Below are 20,605 nucleotides of genomic sequence, written 5' to 3'. Positions count from 1 at the left end.
AAATGCTCTGTTGGAAGTATAATAACTTGCCGTCCCTGCTACCTCTTAAAACCTTTTTTCCTCTTTGTGTTTTCTTTATAGAGGATGGAGAGCTTTTCATGTGGGGTGACAATTCTGAGGGGCAAATTGGTTTACAAAATATAACTAATGTATGTGTCCCTCATCAAGTGACCATTGGAAAACCTATCTCCTGGATCTCTTGTGGATATTACCATTCAGCTTTTGTAACAAGTAAGACAGAACAGTTTGGATTTCTCATGTTATCTCCCATTTCTAAGTTATTACTAAATAATAAAATGTCATAACATTCTACATTTCTACAGAAATATTGCCATGGTATTCCATGTAACGAAATAATTTTGGTCTGTTTTAAGTCACGGTATTTCTTCATTTCAATAATGAGTGTTTATAATTTCAAACTATCTGACGTGTTAACTTTTTTTTTTAATATCGATGGTACTATTTTATTTATTTTTTTAATTAATTTTTAATTTTTGTCTGTGTTGGGTCTTCGTTGATGCGCACGGGCTTTCTTTAGTTGTGGTGAGCAGGGGCTACTCTTTGATGTGGTGCGCAGGCTTCTCATTGCGGTGGCTTCTCTTGTTGCGGAGCACGGGCTCTAGGGACGCGGGTTTCAGTAGCTGCGGCACGTGGGCTCTACAGCGCAGGGTCAGTAGTTGTGGTGCACGGGCTTAGTTGCTCCGTGGCATGTGGGATCTTCCCAGACCAGGGCTCGAACCCGTGTCCCCTGCATTGTCAGGCGGATTCTTAACCACTGCGCAACCAGGGAAGTCCCTTAACTTTTTTAATGAATGTTAGGTCTATTAGGAAAACAAAATTTATGCATAAGAAACCCTTCTAAATTTTGGCTCTCAAACTTCTTAGACTCTTTGGCATTAAAAACAAGACCTGTGGAGCCTCTTTTCTCTGGATCCACTTGTCTCTGTAGTTTGACCTACTCTATTCTTGCCCTGATAATTTGCTCTTACTGTTTCAGTACATGAGTCATAGATTTTCATTGTAGGAATAGGGATGAAGATTAGATGAAAAAGGAAGGGTGTTCAGTATGGGATATGCTTTCCTTTGTTGGGACTTTTCTCAGGATCCCCTGTTTCTCCTTTTCCTGGGCTCACTGGCAACCTTCTCTACCTTAGTTAAAATATTTTAAATGTTGGACTCTTAACTGTTATAGCCTATATCTACACTGGTAGTAATACCAGAAGTATGATCATGGTTTTCCATCTTATTTATGGTTTTCCTAACAGTAAAAACACCCAGCAGAAATAGTTCTATGGACCCTCTTAGATATCTCTCTAAATATTTGTTTTATACATTTACTTCCTATCCTGTGCACCTCAGATTCAGGTTTAGAAAGTGCTTATTGACCTATCCCAGTGCCCCCCCAGGTTTACCAATGAATTGGTAGCAACTTGGTACCAAGAAAAGGCAAACTCTGACTTGGCTGGGTTTGTTCACTACTGGGTCAGTTTGTGTCTTGAAGAAACAATATTTATTCAATCAATAAATATTGTTGAATGAGGAGGTGAGTGAATGAATGATAAATTGACTGTGTTCCTTGGGGCAATACCACATACCAACTTATTTGCAACTCCTGGGGTTAGTATAGTCTGTACTCACTTTGTTTATGAAACAAAAAACAGGGAAAAAAACACACGTGCAAGAACAAATAATCAAAAGCATTGTCTTATATTTGGGCCTTAATAAAACTCCCAGAATCAATTTTTATTTACTACTGCTTTAGCCAGTAGGGAAACAAGTGGAATTATTCGTTTTAACCAATAGGCATTACATTGAACTTTTTTGTTTTGTTTTCTGTTTTTATGCCTTTTTTAAAAAACAGCTTTATTGATGTATAGGTCACATACCATACAATTCACCCATTTAAGGTGTGAGGAGCAGCAGGAATTTATAGACAGTAGTAGAAAGAGACTTATTTGGACTTAGTAACTCCTTTCATATGACAGGCAAGAAGCATGGGAAAAGGGGGAGCGTGCCGACTTACTGAGCACTTCTGTGCCAGTGTTTGCCAAATACTTCAGAGAAAACTGTGGTTCAGAAAACTTCATTTTTTGTACAGATCAATCTAGAAAATGAGTATAGCTGTGTTTGCAGTATTTGACCAAGTTTTAAGTGGCACATATCATGTGTGTTAGATGTCATACAACTTCCCTAAGTTCTGATTTGCTAGAAGAGCTCTCAAGCTTCAATAGCTGGTTATACTCGTGGCTTAGATTTATTACAGCAAAGGATACCGAGCAAAAGCAGCAGGGAAGATCTGTATCCTCCAGGGAGGTCCAGTGTGCGCTTCCTAGTCCTTCCTATTCCAAGGCCCCACAGGACATGTTTTCTCTTTGGCAGTGAACTACAGGGATGTGTGTGTAATGTCTCTGCTCAGGGAAGCCTACTCTATTCTCAGGGTCTGAGGCTTTTGTATGGGTGGCTGGTGTCATGTAGGCACATCCTGCTAGCAACTAGTCATGGCAACTGCAACTCGGGTCCCTCAACAGTGAAACCAGGTGTACCTCATCAGTGTTGAAGTTTGTGCAAAGCAACCCTCTCTTAGCTTCTTGCTAAGCTGGCATAATTCATTTCCCCAGGTGTACATAACAAAAACATCAATCACCAACATAAAGAACACTCCCAAGGGCCACATTCCCAGGGGTTGGTCAACAGTCAGTCAGTCAGTCAGTCATGCTTCTCTTGGAGACATGCAAATAATACAAGAGGTGCTGTGTTACCTCTTTCCTCATATCAGTGGTGATACGTTCTGTGTCATAATCTTTGGATTAGATTATGTATTTACAACAGTTTTTAAATTCCTGTTTTATAGAACTCAGTTCAGTTCATAGAAATGAATAAAAAAAGTTCCTGCTTTCAAGAAGCTCATAGTATAGTGTGGGAAGTGTGATAACAGAAGCAAATCAATAGTATTGGTATGGACAAGGCAGTGATTAAATGTCATGAGTTCCTTAATAAGAGAATCTTTCTGGAAAAAGTGCCATCTAACTGAGTAAAATTTGCTATCTTTAGTCTCACTCACCATATTTACCTCACACATAAATGGGTTTTCTACAATAAGTTTCATTAAAAGCAATTATTTATTCACCAAGTATTCATTAAATGTTTAATATACTAGACACACTGCTAAGTTCTTGCAATACCGTAGTGAGCAAGACAAAATCCATGTCCTTATGGGGGTTTAACGTCGAGTCATTTTGCTTTATTGAAAGTAGGTAGAAGTAAGATCATCTTTTCTATATATTGTGAAACAGGTAAAATAATTTTCTAGTTGTTACTAGTAGTGCTGGTCGTGAATTCTTCAGGAAGATTTTGGATTAGAATAATCAAGGGGAAGGGAAAATCTACCTTTATTTCCTTACCATTCAGTAAAAATATCTCAAGAAAGGTCAAATTTATTAAGTTGAGATTTTCTACATTTTTTTATCAAACGTGAGAACGTGTACCAAAAAGACCAGTATTTGTTCATGTCTGTGTCATCATCGATCACTGTCCTTTTCCTTCAATAGCGGAGGGAGAACTGTACACCTTTGGAGAACCTGAGTATGGGAAATTAGGTCTTCCCGGAAAGCTGCTGATCAATCACAAAGTGCCCCAGCTGGTGCCTGGAATTCCTCAGAAGGTGATCCAAGTAGCTTGTGGTGGAGGGCACACGGTTGTGCTCACAGGTATGTGTGCGGCTCCGTTCCCTGCTTTCTTTGGTAGCTAATGAAAAAAGCTTTTTTTACATTCATTTATTTTTATTGTGGTAGGAACACTTAACATCTGATCCATCCTCTTAACAGACTTTTAAGTTTACAATACAGTATTGTTATCTATAGGCACAATGTTGTATGGCAGGTCTCTAGAACTTTCACCTTTGCATAGCTAAAACCTTATACACATTCATTAGCAGCTCCCCTCTCCCCCTACCCTAGACCCTGGCAACCACCATTCAAGTCTCTGCTTCCATGAGTTTGACTGTTTTAGATACTTCATGTAAGTTGGCTTTGCATCTTTTTCCATTAAGATCCCCACCTTTTGTTCCTATAGTTAATAAACATTTCTGGCCTGTGGAAGAAATTTTTAAGTAGAAAAAAATGAATCTTGTTGAATTATTTTTGCTAACATAATTGACATTTTCATGATCTTAACACGTTGAATGGCAGCAAATAACGTTTTTTAGCTCATTTTCAAGAACAGATTGTTTTCCTCATATATATGTATTCCATATTTATTTAAAATTGACATTATTTTTTCTGAAATACCTTATTTTGGAGAAGCTCCCTGTTAATACTGTTTTCTACTTGTCATTGATAATTCTTTTTGATATTCACAATGTCTAACTTGGTGATTTCTTTGTGATTTTTATGTTCTGTTATAGTAATTCATTAAAAAGTGTTAAGATTTTAAATTACAGATAATAAAAAAAGTTAGAACTTTAATAGTAATGTCACTTTTGGCTTCTGAATTTTGTATTTGGTATGACATGTGACTTCTCAGAATTCTAGTCAGTATAATTAAAATAGACTTACTACTTGTTAATATGCTTACTAAATTGATGCTCCCAAATTTGTTCAGCATTAGATTTATTTTAGATGAGTAGTATAGAGGTAAAGCAGTTAGGTAGTGAATGATTATGATATATTTTGGTCAAAAAGAAATAAACAGTTTCTGAAGTCACCACTTAATCTTCAGTAACCCAAAGCTAGAAGTGTTCTAGACAAATTTTAAGTAATATCCAGTTCTCAGATGATAATGCTTAAATGTTGCAAGGTGATTAAGCAATATTTTATCTTTAGATTTTCCTCTCTTACATCACTTTTCCTTGACTTCCTATTCTAGTCCCAGTCATGCGTATAAAGCTATGGTTTCCCAGAATTACAATTTCCAGATGGAATCTTTTCAAAGTGAGAAATAATTTTTTTCTAGGCCTCAACTCTAAATTTGGAAATAATTCTGAGGTTTAAGTTTTTTTTTAAACTTCTGCTGATAAAGTGAATTTTCATATAATTTCTAAAAGATTTATCTTAGGAATTAAACTTCAAAATTAATCTTTATAAATTATCTGAAAATTTATTCTGTAGGCAGAAATGCAACTTATTCTTCATGTGTTATGTATTTTCTCCAGTTTATACAAAGATTGTAGAAAGAACTAATTTATTAGGTGATTGAAGGTTATTCTGAAGGACACAAATGTTGATTATATAATAATAATGTCATTCAACCATACATTATAAAATATTTTCACCAAGATAACCCATGATTCTTTTAATTATACTTTAAAAATGTACCTAATGCTATTTTCTTGCAGTATTATACTCATTTAGCTTTCTGTGGACTTCGTTTTGAAGTTAAAAACCATGTTGCCAGAAATTGATTGTTTTCTTCAGATTTTTGCAGACTTCGGGATCTCACAGAGCAGTAAAGTTTTTATATTTTAAGTTTTTAATTTTATAAACAGAATATGAGGACCTAGAGATGGTTGCCAACTTCCAATTTGCATTTGGCTAAGTATGGATGTTGCAAGAAAAATGCAATCTGTTTTTACCATTATATCATAAAATAAGGGCCATTTTTGAAACAAAAATTTAAAAGCTCTTAATTTTATAATAAAAGACATCCCCTTAAATTGTAAACATTTATCTATATGGAAAATTCACTGCTTTGCCTATTATTTAAATTTCTCCATGGACCTTTGAAAGCTTTATTATGAGCCAGTCCTGGTGAGAAACCTGTATTCTGGAGCAGTGTGGACAGAAATATTAAATATTAAGTCCTAATTGATGAAGAAATGGACCTGAAGAGTGTATTGATCATCAGTTTGACTAAGTACTAAGTTAAATACCTAAGAGTTACAGAATACTTTGCAAGACCTTAAAGCAAAGAATAGCTAACCGTCTGTTCTAAATTGTTCCCTTCATTAAAGGAAAGGGCTTGGCCAGCTAGAGATAGACAGTTATCTTAATTTACCCAACATCCTCCTATTAAGCTGAACATTCAGAACTGGAGATATGCTGTGTGATTATTAATTAAACTAAGAGATAGTATTTTTTACACTAAAATAAAGATCTGTTTGCCATTGCCTCAGTGTGGCTTCATATCCTTGATGTACCATATTTTCTTTAAGAAGTAATATCTATATGTCTTATTCATGAAGTAAACATTAGACAGAAAAAATATAAAACTATATGACAGTAGTTATATGTTCTTCAGTATCCTCTGTTGTCAGAATAAGGTTGAGTTGATTAGATAATTACTTTTTAGAAAAATGTCCTTTTACAACTGAATGTCCCACTGTTTTAAAATCTTCCTGCATGTTTTCTCATTTAATCGTCGCAGCAGCTCTATTAGATAGGGATTATAGCATTAGGGAATTTAAGTAGCTTGTCTACTTACCACAGCTAGTAATAATGAAGGTTTGGGCTTCTACCTGAATCCGAAGCTCTTGCTCCTGCTGTGCCTCCTAAGGCAGGGGCCGGGGAGAGTCGTGTGTCTAAAGGACGCTTTCATCACCACTCGTTTATCCTATTTTTGTGCTTTTCCATTTCTCAAGACTATGTGAGCTAATATTTACCGTTATTGGAGTTCCTTTGGAATCACTTCAAAAATATTAATATAATATAGTATGGATAAACAACAAGGTCCTACTGTATAGCACAGGGAACTATATTCAATATCCTGTGACAAACCATAATGGAAAAGAATATGAAAAAGGATATATATATGTATAACTGAGTCACTTTGCTGTACAGAAGAAAATAACACAACATTATCAATCAACTATACTTCAATAAAATTTTAAAAAATTTTAATGTTAATATACAGGAAAGGTTTTTCCCCTCCTTTGATTATTATTGCATTTCCTAGTAAATGAGCTTTACCTGTGAATAAATCTAGCATGTCTGATGTAAGTTTTCATTCTCATGCTAATTCTTCTCTGAAATTGTTTTCTAAAATAGGTTATTCCATTAAACTACTGTTAATAAGTAAGGACTTTTTCTGTGGGAAACACTTCGTTTATTTAGGGCAGTGAAAGGAATTCGCTTAATGACAATTGATGCTTTTTAACAAACTGAGTGGTAATTATAGGGACTTTTTAGGTAATAGTTCACCGACTTTTGTGTCTTTAGCAATTCCTTCTATGGTTATATGTAAAAGATAAAATCAGGCCCATGCCATTATTGTTACAATTGTGTACCTTGCCATTTTTCTCTTCCTTTATCACTGAGGAATGTATACGTAAGTATTAGGTATTCTTATATGAGTATTTCTTTGAGAGGCCCTTAACCCTCATTATAAAAGGTGGAATATCACCGTTTTTCTAGATATAATGGTGACAGTGCCTGTACCCCTGAAATCCTTTTCTTGTGTTTGCCCCTCCCCTTTCAGAGAACGCCGTGTACACCTTTGGGCTGGGGCACTTTGGTCAACTGGGTCTTGGCACTTCTATTTTTGAAACTTCAGAACCCAAAGCCATTGAGAATATTAAGGATCAGAAAATAAGTTATGTTTTCTGTGGAGAAAACCACACAGCTTTGATAACAGGTACAGATCAGAATTTCTGTTAATATACTTATGGAACTGGGTATATTTTATTACAAAATAAATACTATATGGAATGAATGTATCTAACTTAAGCAAAGGAAATAATAACTGAGAAAATGGAATTCTTTGTTTGATATGCCAACGTGTAAAGTTGTAAACTCCTTTTTCATACTTTAGTTTAATTTAAAATCAGTGTAAATGATCCAAAGGTTTAGAGCCTCAAAATGTGTCAATGCTATCAGAGGTAAGACCATAGAATTATACTTTGGCAGAAGTATAAAAAGTAAAAAGCTGGAATCTTTTCGAAATTGTATCAATTTGAAGGCTCTGAACTCTGCTCAGGCCAAAGTGAAAAGTCTCGTAAGAAAGAACTTATTTTAAAATATTCTCCCTCTTCAGTCTGACAGCTACATTCAGGCTGAGTAAATTCTTATGATGCTTCTGCCACCGGGAGGCGTTTTCAGGAGTAACTCTTTCATACTTTCTCCACAGTGGTAGACAGAAAGGTACCCCAAAGACTATTAATTAAATGAATACCTGGGTCCTCTAGCTCTTCTGCTCTGTAGTTTCTCCTTTATCTGGGGAGATGGTGCTATGGGTCTACTTCTCAACCTCAGAAACTAGGTGCTGCTAATGTAGGAATCAATAAAGGTACTTCCCTAAAATGACTGACTCACCTATAGATAATTAATATGGAGCTGGAGGAATCAGGCTCCCTGACTTCAGACTATACTACAAAGCTACAGTAATCAAGACAGTATGGTACTGGCACAAAAATAGAAATATAGATCAATGGAACAGGATAGAAAGCCCAGAGATAAACCCACGCACATATGGTCACCTTATCTTTGATAAAGGAGGCAAGCATATACAGTGGAGAAAAGACAGCCTCTTCAATAAGTGGTGCTGGGAAAACTGGACAGCTACATGTAAAAGTATGAAATTAGAACACTCCCTAACACCATACACAAAAATAAACTCAAAATGGATTAAAGACCTAAATGTAAGGCCAGACACTATCAAACTCTTAGAGGAAAACATAGGCAGAACACTCTATGACATACATCACAGCAAGATCCTTTTTGACCCAGCTCCTAGAGAAATAGAAATAAAAACAAAAATAAACAAATGGGACCTAATGAAACTTAAAAGCTTTTGCACAGCAAAGGAAACCATAAACAAGACCAAAAGACAACCCTCAGAATGGGAGAAAATATTTGCAAATGAAGCAACTGACAAAGGATTAATCTCCAAGATTTACAAGCAGCTCATGCAGCTCAATAACAAAAAAACGAACAACCCAATCCAAAAATGGGCAGAAGACCTAAATAGACATTTCTCCAAAGAAGATATACAGATTGCCAACAGACACATGAAAGAATGCTCAACATCATTAATCATTAGAGAAATGCAAATCAAAACTACAGTGAGATACCATCTCACACCAGTCAGAATGGCCATCATCAAAAAATCTAGAAACAGTAAATGCTGGAGAGGGTGTGGAGAAAAGGGAACCCTCTTGCACTGTTGGTGGGAATGTAAACTGATACAGCCACTATGGAGAACAGTATGGAGGTTCCTTAAAAAACTAAAAATAGGGCTTCCCTGGTGGCGCAGTGGTTGAGAGTCTGCCTGCCAATGCAGGGGACACAGGTTCGAGCCCTGGTCTGGGAGGATCCCACATACCACGGAGCAACTGGGCCCGTGAGCCACAATTACTGAGCCTGCGCGTCTGGAGCCTGTGCTCCACAACAAGAGAGGCCACGATAGTGAGAGGCCCGCGCACCGCAATGAGGAGTGGCCCCCGCTTGCCACAACTGGAGAAAGCCCTCTCACAGAAACGAAGACCCAACACAGCCAAAAATAAATAAATAAATAAAATTAAAAAAAAAAAAAAACTAGAAATAGAATTACCATACGACCCAGCAATCCCACTACTGGGCATATACCCTGAGAAAACCATAATTCAAAAAGAGTCATGTACCACAATGTTCATTGCAGCTGTATTTACAATAGCCAGGACATGGAAGCAACCTAAGTGTCCATCAACAGATGAATGGGTAAAGAAGATGTGGCACATATATACAATGGAATATTACTCAGCCATAAAAAGAAACGAAATTGAGTTATTTGTAGTGAGGTGGATGGACCTAGCGTCTGTCATACAGAGTGAAGTAAGTCAGAAAGAGAAAAACAAATACAGTATGCTAACACATATATATGGAATGTGAGGGAAAAAAAAAAAGGTCATGAAGAACCTAGGCGTAAGATGGGAATAAAGACACAGACCTACTAGAGAATGGACTTGAGGATATGGGGAGGGGGAAGGGTAAGCTGGGACAAAGTGAGACAGTGGCACGGACATATATACACTACCAAACGTAAAATAGATAGCTAGTGGGAAGCAGCCGCATAGCACAGGGAGATCAGCTCGGTGGTTTGTGACCCCCTAGAGGGGTGGGATAGGGAGGGTGGGAGGGAGGGAGACGCAAGAGGGAAGAGATATGGGAACATATGTATATGTATAACTGATTCACTTCGTTATAAAGCAGAAACTAACACACCATTGTAAAGCAATTATACTCCAATAAAGATGTTAGGAAAAAAAAAAGAAATAATGAGCATAAAGCTTCACAAATACATCAATAAATTTAAACTATTATTGACACATTAAACAAAAATATGTAATTTGAGAAGAATAAAAATTAAGTGAGATGTTTCATTTGAATTACAAAAAAATATATATATAAACTCCATAATTTTAATTACTTTGGAATAAAAGGCTCTGTGATTTCTCTATTTGTAGCTCACATTTCTATCTAAAAAGTAAAGCATTAAAAAGTCATAAATCATATAGTATTTTGAAATAATCTAGATACTGGTATTTCTGCATTTTCCCCCTTCTTTTACAAGTTTCTGCTATGATGGACCTCATCTAATGGTATCTGCTTAGGGGAACTAGGGCTCAGCAAATACAAGGTACTACCAAGTACTGTCCCTTCTTCCCCAAAGAACTTTTCAGAGAGAACTACCTGCCCATTTTCAAGTATCAGTGTCCTTATTAATGTAGCATGAAATTGAACTATATAGAATGTAAAGAATTACTATTCATTCACAATCCCAGAAGAGTTGTTGATAGGTATGCCTTACTGCAAGTCTTAAGCTCAGTTTCTCTGTCTTTACTACCATTTTCCATCAACTCTAAATTGCCACTGATAGTAAATACACACTTTTTATGGATCATTTAACATACAATTAGGTTTTTTGGTTAAACTTTCATAATACCTTTACTCCTGATGAAAGAAGTTTCAGCACAAATAATTGAACATTAATTTTATTTGACTTTTTTGCTCATGAATCCTCCCCAGGGACAGGTGTTATGAATTTTTTCATTGTCCAGGACTAATGAGAGATATGTAGTGAGTTATCTGTAAGTTCTTGCCAGTTCCACATTATAGCCAGTGGCTCATGTTTTAAAAAGCTCTCTGAGGTTGGAAGTGTGATCAGGCAGCTTGATCAGAGTTTATTTTTTCTGGCTAAAGATAATCAGGTTTTAAAAAAAAAAAAAAACCTTAACATTTTGAATAAGGATATCAGGGTCAAAAAAAGGAGGAGGAAAGCAAAAAGATGATAAGGAGTATATATAAAGAAAGGAAATAAATACCTAATAGTAAGAATTATAACAATCTAAATTTAGAATCTAAATGCTGGTTATTGCTTATTTATAGGTAATCTATTTGTTTCTAATATATTAATTTTTGAACTTGCCACTTTAGTGAATTATGTTATTATTTCTAATTATTTTTTCAGGCAGTTCTCGTGGCTTTTCTTACTATACAGTTACTTTGCCATCTTAAAGTACAGGTCCCCATATATGATCTTGTCATTTCCCAGCTTAAAACCATTCATTTAGCTTATTATTGTTCTTAATATAGAGTTCAAAAATGCTTAATATGAGCTAATAAGATCCTCTTTCGTGTGATTCCTTCTTCCCTCTTCAGGCTCATCTCATACCACTCTCACCTTTGTGCTCCAGACACATTGGTTGCCTTTCGGCTTCTTGACTGTGCTGTGTTTTCTCTTGATTCACAGCCTTTGTATGTACTGCTGGCCTCTGCCTGGAAGATTCTTTGCTCCCTTCTTCTTGTAACTAAACCCTAATCCTTTCAGCTTCAGTTTAAAAGCCTTTCCTAATCTCCAGACTGGAGGGAGAGCCCCTCCTCTGCACCTATACTGGCACCCTTTCCTTTCCTTCTGCTTCCATGGCACTTACCTCACTTGAGATGGAGAGTATGAAAGAAAGGCTTGAGGAGTGAATGTACGGAATACCTGCTATGGCAGTGGGCAAAAGGATTAACTGGAGAGAAGCGACAAAATTACTCATCATCATCTTGGCCCAGCTATATAGGGGACCCCAGTATTGATATAGGGACCAGCAGCTTGGTTGGTTTATGCCATTTCCTTCAGCAGCTTTCCACAACCCTGAAGCAGAAGTAAAAGAGACAGTTGGATTGATCTAAACTAGTGATTTTGTCTCCACAGGAGACACATGGCAATGTCTGGAGATGTTTTTGATTGTCACAACTGCAGAGGCAGGGTATTCTATGGGCATTTAGTAGGTGGAAGCCAAGGATGCTGCTAAACATCCCACAATGCACAGGACAGACCCATACAACCAAGAATTATCTGGCCTCAGATGTCTGTAGTGCCGAGGTTGAAAACCCCTGACCTAATCAATGACCTGAGGAAAAAAGAAAATAGATTGTATTGGGATGTAGGAGGTCAGAATACAAAAATCTCCTTCTTGAGATGGTGTGTATCACAGGATCTCATGCTGGGTGGCTGCTGCTCCACACAGCACCTCACACACCTGGGTCTCAACTTCACAAGCCACCGAGAGCTCAGTGAGTTATTCTCGGGGTATCTATTGCCTAATGTTATGTGTGGACAACAGAAACCATAGAGAGTGTGGAAACATCAGTGGAGCAGAGTAAATTTAATGCAGAATATGAGGGGAAAATTGCAATGTAAGTTAATGTATTTGTCTATTTACAAATAGATCCATGAAAGTGACACTTTTATAATTCTCTCTTTTTTTTCATTTTAGATTTAGGCCTTATGTATACTTTTGGAGACGATCGACGTGGAAAATTAGGACTTGGACTGGAGAGTTTTGCCAATCAGTTCGTTCCCACTTTGTGTTCTAATTTTTTGAAGTTTACAGTACAGTTGGTAAGGGCATCACATTTCCCTGTTTACATGTTCATCTTCCTATATTTGAGTCTTTTAGTATTTCGTAGAAAATAAGTACTTTTCTGTTTATATGAAATATCATGGCTATATCTAGTAAATATACTTGTGTCCTAAAGGCCAAATGTCAGACATCATGGCACTCTGAAAATCTGTCCCTTTTCTAATGTTCCTCCTTTAACATCTTCCTTTTTGCCCTAATCTTGACTCTTCTACTTCATTTTCATATGTCTCTTGAGAGCCAGGACTGTGCCATGCCTGGAAGCTTTGTGTTTCCTGTAGCTCCCAGCAGAGTGCCTCACTCACAGTGGTCATCTGTAAATATTTGCTGGATTAGATATCACTAGGACTCTCAAATCCTGCACAAGAAAAATATCTGATAATAAATGAAGAGTTTTGAAATTATGTTTAATTGGTTAAGTGTTATTTGGATAAGGTGTTGTTTCAGTGACATCCCCATCAGGCACCATATCTCTGTTGTTTCTAACGCTTTTGCCAATTAAGAACTATAGACCTGAAAATTCTGTTTACTCGGTGATGATAATATCACTTGGAATTTGTTCTCCAAAGGCTCAGAGCCTCGTACTATGGAACACTTCCATTCCTTGATTTGACACCTGTTTAATGAATACCTGCTTGGTACAAGATACTGGACTGAGGATGAGGAATACAGAGCATGCAGCGATGAACACAGTGACCAGATTTTCATTGACTAAGCTTATAATCTTATGGGGAAGATGGTTTTTAAAAAGTGCTATACAGAAAACATATCAATTTTAACTTTGAACATACGAAGGGAAAGGTTCAGAGTATGCTCTTCTATGCCATGTAGAACACTATGAAGATACCAGAAGTCTGTGTATTGCAAACACAATGTTTTTTTAAGCATTTTATTGAAAATCAGTTATTTCTCAAAATCGTTTGGATGTTGATTTACTTTTTCATTGTTCTATCATTGTGCATGCTTGCGTTTTGCTCTCAGGACTTTTAAGCATTAAACTTAAAAAATCTTCATGTATAAAGACATAATTATCCCAAGAGACTGATTTATTCTTGGGTCCCTTCTTTCCACGTAGAACTTGTCTGAGTAATTTTTTCAAGTTGTTAGTGTTGCTCCAAGATTAAAATAGCATTTTCTAACTTGTAAAGAGAAATATAATGTGCCAAATAGGTTTTTTTCTCTATACTGTATATTCAGTTGAAAGTAAAATGGTATGTTAAACTTGTTCTAGTTTTCAATAATAGTGTTTAAAGAATATATATTGTAAGGGCTTCCCTGGTGGTGCAGTGGTTAAGAATCTGCCTGCCAATGCAGGGGACACAGGTTGGAGCCCTGGTCCAGGAAGATCCCACATGCTGTGGAGCAACTAAGCCCGTACGCCACAACTACTGAGACTGCGCTCTAGAGCCCATGAGGCACAACTACTGAGCCCGTGTGCCACAACTACTGAAGCCTGTGCACCTAGAGCCCGTGCTCCACAACAAGAGAAGCCACTGCGATGGGAAGACCGTGCACCACAACGAAGAGTAGCTCCCGCTCGCCACAACTAGAGAAAGCCCGTGCGCAGCAATGAAGACCCAACGCAGCCAAAAATAAATAAATAAAATAAATTTTAAAAATAAGAATATATATTGTAATTCACGTGTGTGTGTGTGTGTGTGTGTGTGTGTGTGTGTGTAGAGAGAGAGAGATTTCAGTCAGTCAGTCTAGGAAGTCTACCGCTAAGTTAATGCTTTGTAGCTGAAAACTGTTAAAAACCCATTTGTGGGGCTTCCCTGGTTGTGCTGTGGTTGAGAATCAGCCTGCCAATGCAGGGGACACGGGTTCGAGCCCTGGTCCGGGAAGATCCCACATGCCGCGGAGCAACTAAGCCCGTGCGCCATGACTACTGAGCCTGCGCTCTAGAGCCCACGCGACACAACTGCTGAGCCCACATGCCTAGAGCTGGTGCTCTGCAACAAGAGAAGGCACCGCAACGAAGAGTAGCCCCTGCTCACCACAACTAGAGAGAAGCCGGCACGCAGCAACGAAGACCCAACGCAGCCAAAAATAAAAATAAATTAGGGGCTTCCCTGGTGGCGCAGTGGTTGAGAGTCTGCCTGCCAGTGCAGGCCCGTCTGGAACCTGTGCTCCGCAACAGGAGAGGCCGCGGTGGTGAGAGGCCCGCACACTGCGATGAAGAGTGGCCCCCGCTTGCCACAGCTAGAGAGGGCCCTTGCACAGAAACGAAGACCCAACACAGCCATAAATAAATAAATAAGTAAAATTAAAAAGACCCCCCCAAAAAATTAATTAATTAAAAAGCAAAACAAACCCATTTGTGTTTGAAGCCAGTGTCAATTAATTTATCTGTGAATTTATGCTGCAGGTTGCTTGCGGTGGATGTCACATGCTAGTTTTTGCCACTCCACGACTTGATGTGGCAGAAGACGTTGAGTTAGATGAAATAAATGATTGTTGCTTACCTTCAGCTACATCTCTGCCGATCAGTGATCTGACTTCAGGAAACGTACTGCAGAGATCTTTATCAGCACGTGTGCGGCGAAGAGAGAGGGTACAGTTGTGACCTATTCTATATAATAATGTTGTCTAGCACTGTAAAGAAAACAAATTTATTTTCTTTTTAAACCAAAGAAAGGTCTTCTTAGGTAAATTTACTAAATAAAATGATTAGAATTGAGGGCTTACAAACTTTTAAAGCAAACTCAGAATTAAACTGGTAAACACACAAACTAGAAAATTGAAATGATCATGGATAACCTTTGCTTGTAGACAGTGGTACTTACCGCTATCTTATCACCTCAGATTGAATGCTAAGTTGTTTTCTCAACCATCTGTGGATTGACTTCTACTTTGCTTTTATCTTGTAAAGCTAATACCTCATGAGCAATGAAAGGTTATATATATATTATAACTAATGAAAGGTAGAAAACAAAGAAATAAGGGCTTTATTTGAGAGAGGGAATGTTCTTTCTCAATTAAATTTAGAGATTCTCATTCTGTGCTTTAAAATTATTCAGTGACACTTACATTTTAAAAAAATAAAATGCCAAATAATTTTTAGAGACATTCCTTTTTTTAAAAAATTGCTTTAAGTTTCAAAATGTATTCCTTTAGTGGTAAAAAAAAAAGTTAAGTTTGATTTTTTATTATGAAAAAGTATATATGGAAAAATTGAGAAATATCCCATAAGTATTTTGTAGTTGTTGTTGGTTTGTGTCTCCTGAGTAACTTTTTTTTTCCGGGAAGACAGAGAAAACACACACTTTTCCCCACCTTGTGAAAAACAGACTTCCAAATTGACAATTTAGAGCAACTTAGATACAGAGGCAACAAAACAAAACATTTTTGAGCCCTTGGGGATTATTAAAAAGTGAATGTTGTAGGGCGTTGGCCAACTTTGAAGTCTCTCTCTTCAATATTTTTAGCAACCTCAGGGTAGTTTATATCAATATTAAGTATATAACATTATCTAACAGTTTATTTAACCTGTTTGTTTTAAAGGAGAAATCCTCAGACTCTATTCAAACGACAGGAACACTACCTCCAATTGCAGGGACTCTCGTACCACCTGTTTGTTCTTCGCCTCGTTCAGTTCCTTTCTGTATGCCTACAACTAACCTGCTAGAGAAAATGATGCCTGATAAAGAGGGCCCTATGCCGCCAATGGAACCAGGTAACAGTTGATGCTCTGCCTGCTCTCAGAAGAAATGTACCATTTATTCCATTGTTTTCATGTTCATCTTAAGATGTTTTGTCTAAATAAATTGTTTTCTTCCTAGTTAGAGACTGACATCTCTCATTTGAACTCAAATCCAAGAATACTCTTACTAACAGGAAGCATCTTTGGTGACCTTAAAAATCCCATGTAATGACAGCAGCATATCTTTATTAAGCAGTGTATAACATACATATCACCTTCTCTTACATTATCTCCTTTAAACATGGAGAAGCAACTCCATGAAATAGGTGGGAGTTATATTCTTCATTTTTATATATGAGAAAAGCAAGGCTTGAAGAGATTGAGTGACTCAGGTCACTCAGTTTTATAAGTGAACAGGATTTGAATGGAGGTCTTGTAGACCTATGTGAAGTTCTGCCTTTAGGCAATACAGCATCGTGGTTAAGAGCATAGGATGTAGAGTCAAATTGATCTGGGATCCGATGCCAGCTTTGACATTTATTAACTATGTGACTGGCTTTGGGAAAGTTACTTAATTTCTCTACACCTCAGTTTCCATGTCTTTGAAATAACTTTAATAATACCTACTTTAGAGAGTGCATGACAGTTAAATGAGACAAGGCATATAAAATACTTAGCATTGAGCCTAGCACCCCCAGAAACCTCTTCATAAATATAGGCATAGTTATTATTAACACCTCTGCCCCACTGTCTATTAGATACAGATTTCATGTTTTAAATTGTAATTCCAGCTCTTTAGCCATTATACACCTCTTCTAAATAGTTTTGTTTACAGACATTTGTGTATCTTAGGAGTGTGTTTATGTTACTACAGGGCATGTACTCAGATGATAGGGGCAGAACAAGAAACTAGGGTAGGAAATCAGAGTAAGCAGTAGGTTTGGAATTAAGAAGAAAATCTGGGCATCTGGGATTAAGAACTGTGGCACAGATAATTTTAATATCTTTGGGCTCAGGAACCTAGATAAAAGGTTGAGGTAACAAAGGATCAGGAGCTCAGTCAAGAATTGTGGGCCATGGCAATGGAATATTGTCTACATCTAAGACCTTGATAATGAGCTGGGTTCCTACATCTCACCCACAAATTCTGTATGTTTCCTTTGGAGATAGGAATCACTGGTGCTCTTCAGCCCTGTACATGGGAAAAGTAGATTCTGGCAACAGTGTGTGCAAGGAAAAGAGAAGTTTATGGTTTGGGGCAAGTTGTTTCCCACTTCAAGAGATTTGAATGTGAAGATAGAACTTTGTAGCTAGAGCAAAAGGAAAAGCCATCCTGTATCTTTTTGTGACTGTTTGCTAAAACCAACTTAGTAAAAATATCTTGAAAGTTGTATCCAACATATAATGTGACTTTTTCTAAATTATTTGCAGACTTCAGTATTTCTCATGGAGTGAAGGAGGTCAGGGAAGACATGACTGAGGAGGTGACATTTAAGCTAAAACATAGAGGATAAAAAGTAGCTACACAAAGAGGGAAGATGTGTATATTACAGGCAAAGAAAATAATGTAGGTAAAGGTTTGGAAGCAGTTTATAGGAAGAGGAAAGAAAGATCACTGGGCTCAGAGAGTGAGGGAAAAGGCAGGACAAGATGATGTTGGAAAAAGAGACAGCAGAAAAATATCCATGGTTTTATAGGCCATGAGAGGCCTATTTGATTTGAGTGTTTTTCTTAAAGTGTAATAGAAAGTCATTAAAGGGTTTTAAACAGTGGAGTGATGTGCTCCAGTGCCGTTTATATTTTAAGATGATCACTTTTGCCGGTGTGTGGATGTAGGGATGCCAGACTAGAGGTAGGAAGAATACTTAAGAGCCTTTTGCAAGAGATGATGGTGTTTGCAGATTTGAAATACATTTTAGTCATAGAAACAACTGAACTTGCTCATTAATGGGTCACACATAGACGTGTAGGCAGGAGGATGGTCGACTGCTTTGAGAAAAAAAATTAAAAATTGAGCTTGAGATACCTGTGAGACATCCAAGCAGAAATATCAAGCAGGCAGTTGAAAATGAAAGAATAACGTTCAGAAGATAGATGTGGACTAGAGGTAGAAATTTGGAAACCATCAACATAGAGATGGTATTGATAATCCATGGAAGTTGGTGAAATCACCTATTAGAGAGTAGAGTAGCAAGAAAAGAGGGCCCAGGATTTAGCCCTGAGAATGTCTAACACTTAGGGGGGAGGAGAGGAAGAGCCCACAAAACCACCTTCCCCAGCCTCATCAGCCAGTAGGGTAGGAGGAGGGACATGAGGAGGGAGTAGGGTCATGAATTCAAAGTACTGCTCAAAGGTCAAGGAAAAGGAGTTCAAAGAAGCATCCCATGGATTAAGCATCATGGAGATTTTTGGTGATCCTGACAAGAGCAGTTCCAGGGAAAGATCGGAACAGAAGGCAGAGTGTTAAAAGTTGAGGCATGAAGGGGAAATGAGGACGTGAAGAGGAGATAGAGTGTGTAGATAGTTCTTTTGCCTATTTTGGTCCTGAAGAGGAGCAGAGAAATGGGCTGGCAGGAGAGGGAAATGTGGAGTCAATGGGAAATTCTAGAGCATATTTGTGTGCTAATGCAGGGGTCCCCAAACCCCAGGCCACGGACTGATTCAGGTCTGCAGCCTGTTAGGAACCGGGCCTCACAGCACAGCAGGAGGTGAGCGGCAGACGACGGGCAAGCAAGCGAGCGAAGCTTCATCTGCCACTCCCCATCGCTCGCATTACCGCCTGAACCATCCCCCCACCCCCGGCCTGTGGAAAAACTGTCTTCCACGAAACCGGTCCCTGGTGTCAGAAAGGTTGAGGACCTTGGGGACCGCTGTGCCTAATGGACATGAGCCAGTAGTCCCGGAGAGATTGGTAGCACACGAGAGAGAGGATATGACCAAAGGTGCAAAGCTCTTGAGAAGACAGGAGGGGCTGGCATACAGAGCAGTCTTTGTTAAGAGGAAAGACACATCCTACATTTTAACAGGAAAATGTAGGTAAATTTGTACATTTGTTGGTGAGAAGATAAAGCAAATCAGCTCTGACGACATCTGTTTTCTCAGTCAAGCATAAGGCCAAGACCATGAGCTTAAATGATATACTGTCTATTTTCCAAACCTCCTTTCTCTGCCACCTCCAATCTCTCCTGCTTAGTACTTTTCTATTTTAATCTCCTTCAGGTGCACTTTAGTTCCCATCTGCTCCAATGTCTTCAGAGGATCCCTAATATTGTTTTTAAATAAATGTAAATTTCCCCATGTAACTCCCACCTGCTTTTCTAGCTTCATCTCTCAGCAGCCTTTTTCTTATAACCTTAATTTAGGTCTCAAGTCTGCAGGCTGTGGCCATGGGTCAAATCTGGCCAGCAACCGGTTTTTTTGTTTTTTTTTTTTAACACCTTTACTGGAGTATAATTGCTTTACATTGTTGTGTTAGTTTCTGCTATATAACAAAGTGAATCAGCTCTACGTATACTAATATCCCCATATCCCCTCCCTCTTGCATCTCTCTCCTACCCTCCCTATCCAACCCCTCTAGGTGGTCACAGAGCACCGAGCTGAACTCCGTATGCTATGCGGCTGCTTCCCACTAGCTGTCTATTTTACTTTTGGTAGTGTATATATGTCCATGCCACTCTCTCACTTCGTCCCAGCTTACCCTTCCCCCTCCCCGTGTCCTCAAGTCCATTCTCTACGTCTGCATCTTTATTCCTGTCGTGCCCCTAGGTTCTTCAGAAACATTTTTTTTCTTTTTTAGATTCCATATATATGTATTAGCATATGATATTTGTTTTTCTCTTGCTGACTTACTTCACTCTGTATGACAGCCTCTAGGTCCATCCACATCACTACAAATAACTCAATTTCGTTTCTTTTTATGGCTGAGTAATATTCCATTGTATACATGTGCCACATCTTCTTTATCCATTCATCTGTCGATGGACACTTAGGTTGCTTCCATGTCCTGGCTATTGTAAATACAGCTGCAATGAGCATTGTGGTACATGACCCTTTTTGAGTTATGGTTTTCTCAGGGTATATGCCCAGTAGTGGGATTGCTGGGTCGTATGGTAGTTCTATTTTTAGTTTTTAAGGAACCTCCATAC

The 20,605-nt window shown here is 38.0% G+C and overlaps 1 protein-coding gene across 1 annotated transcript in view; it reads left to right on the top strand.

Moving 5' to 3' along the window:
• RPGR (retinitis pigmentosa GTPase regulator) overlaps positions 1-20,605 on the top strand; it is a 99,134-nt gene that overhangs the window by 7,258 nt on the left and 71,271 nt on the right. Inside the window, 6 exon segments of the mRNA XM_082378108.1 lie at positions 82-231; positions 3,549-3,707; positions 7,411-7,566; positions 12,674-12,798; positions 15,186-15,371; positions 16,322-16,493. Of these exon segments, the coding sequence (XP_082234234.1) occupies positions 82-231; positions 3,549-3,707; positions 7,411-7,566; positions 12,674-12,798; positions 15,186-15,371; positions 16,322-16,493 (948 nt within the window).

This window comes from Balaenoptera borealis (assembly GCF_965194805.1).
Source record: "Balaenoptera borealis genome assembly, chromosome: X".
Lineage (NCBI taxonomy): Eukaryota > Metazoa > Chordata > Mammalia > Artiodactyla > Balaenopteridae > Balaenoptera > Balaenoptera borealis.
The sequence above is the reverse complement of the archived record's forward strand: the minus strand, read 5'-3'. Positions and strand labels throughout refer to the sequence as shown.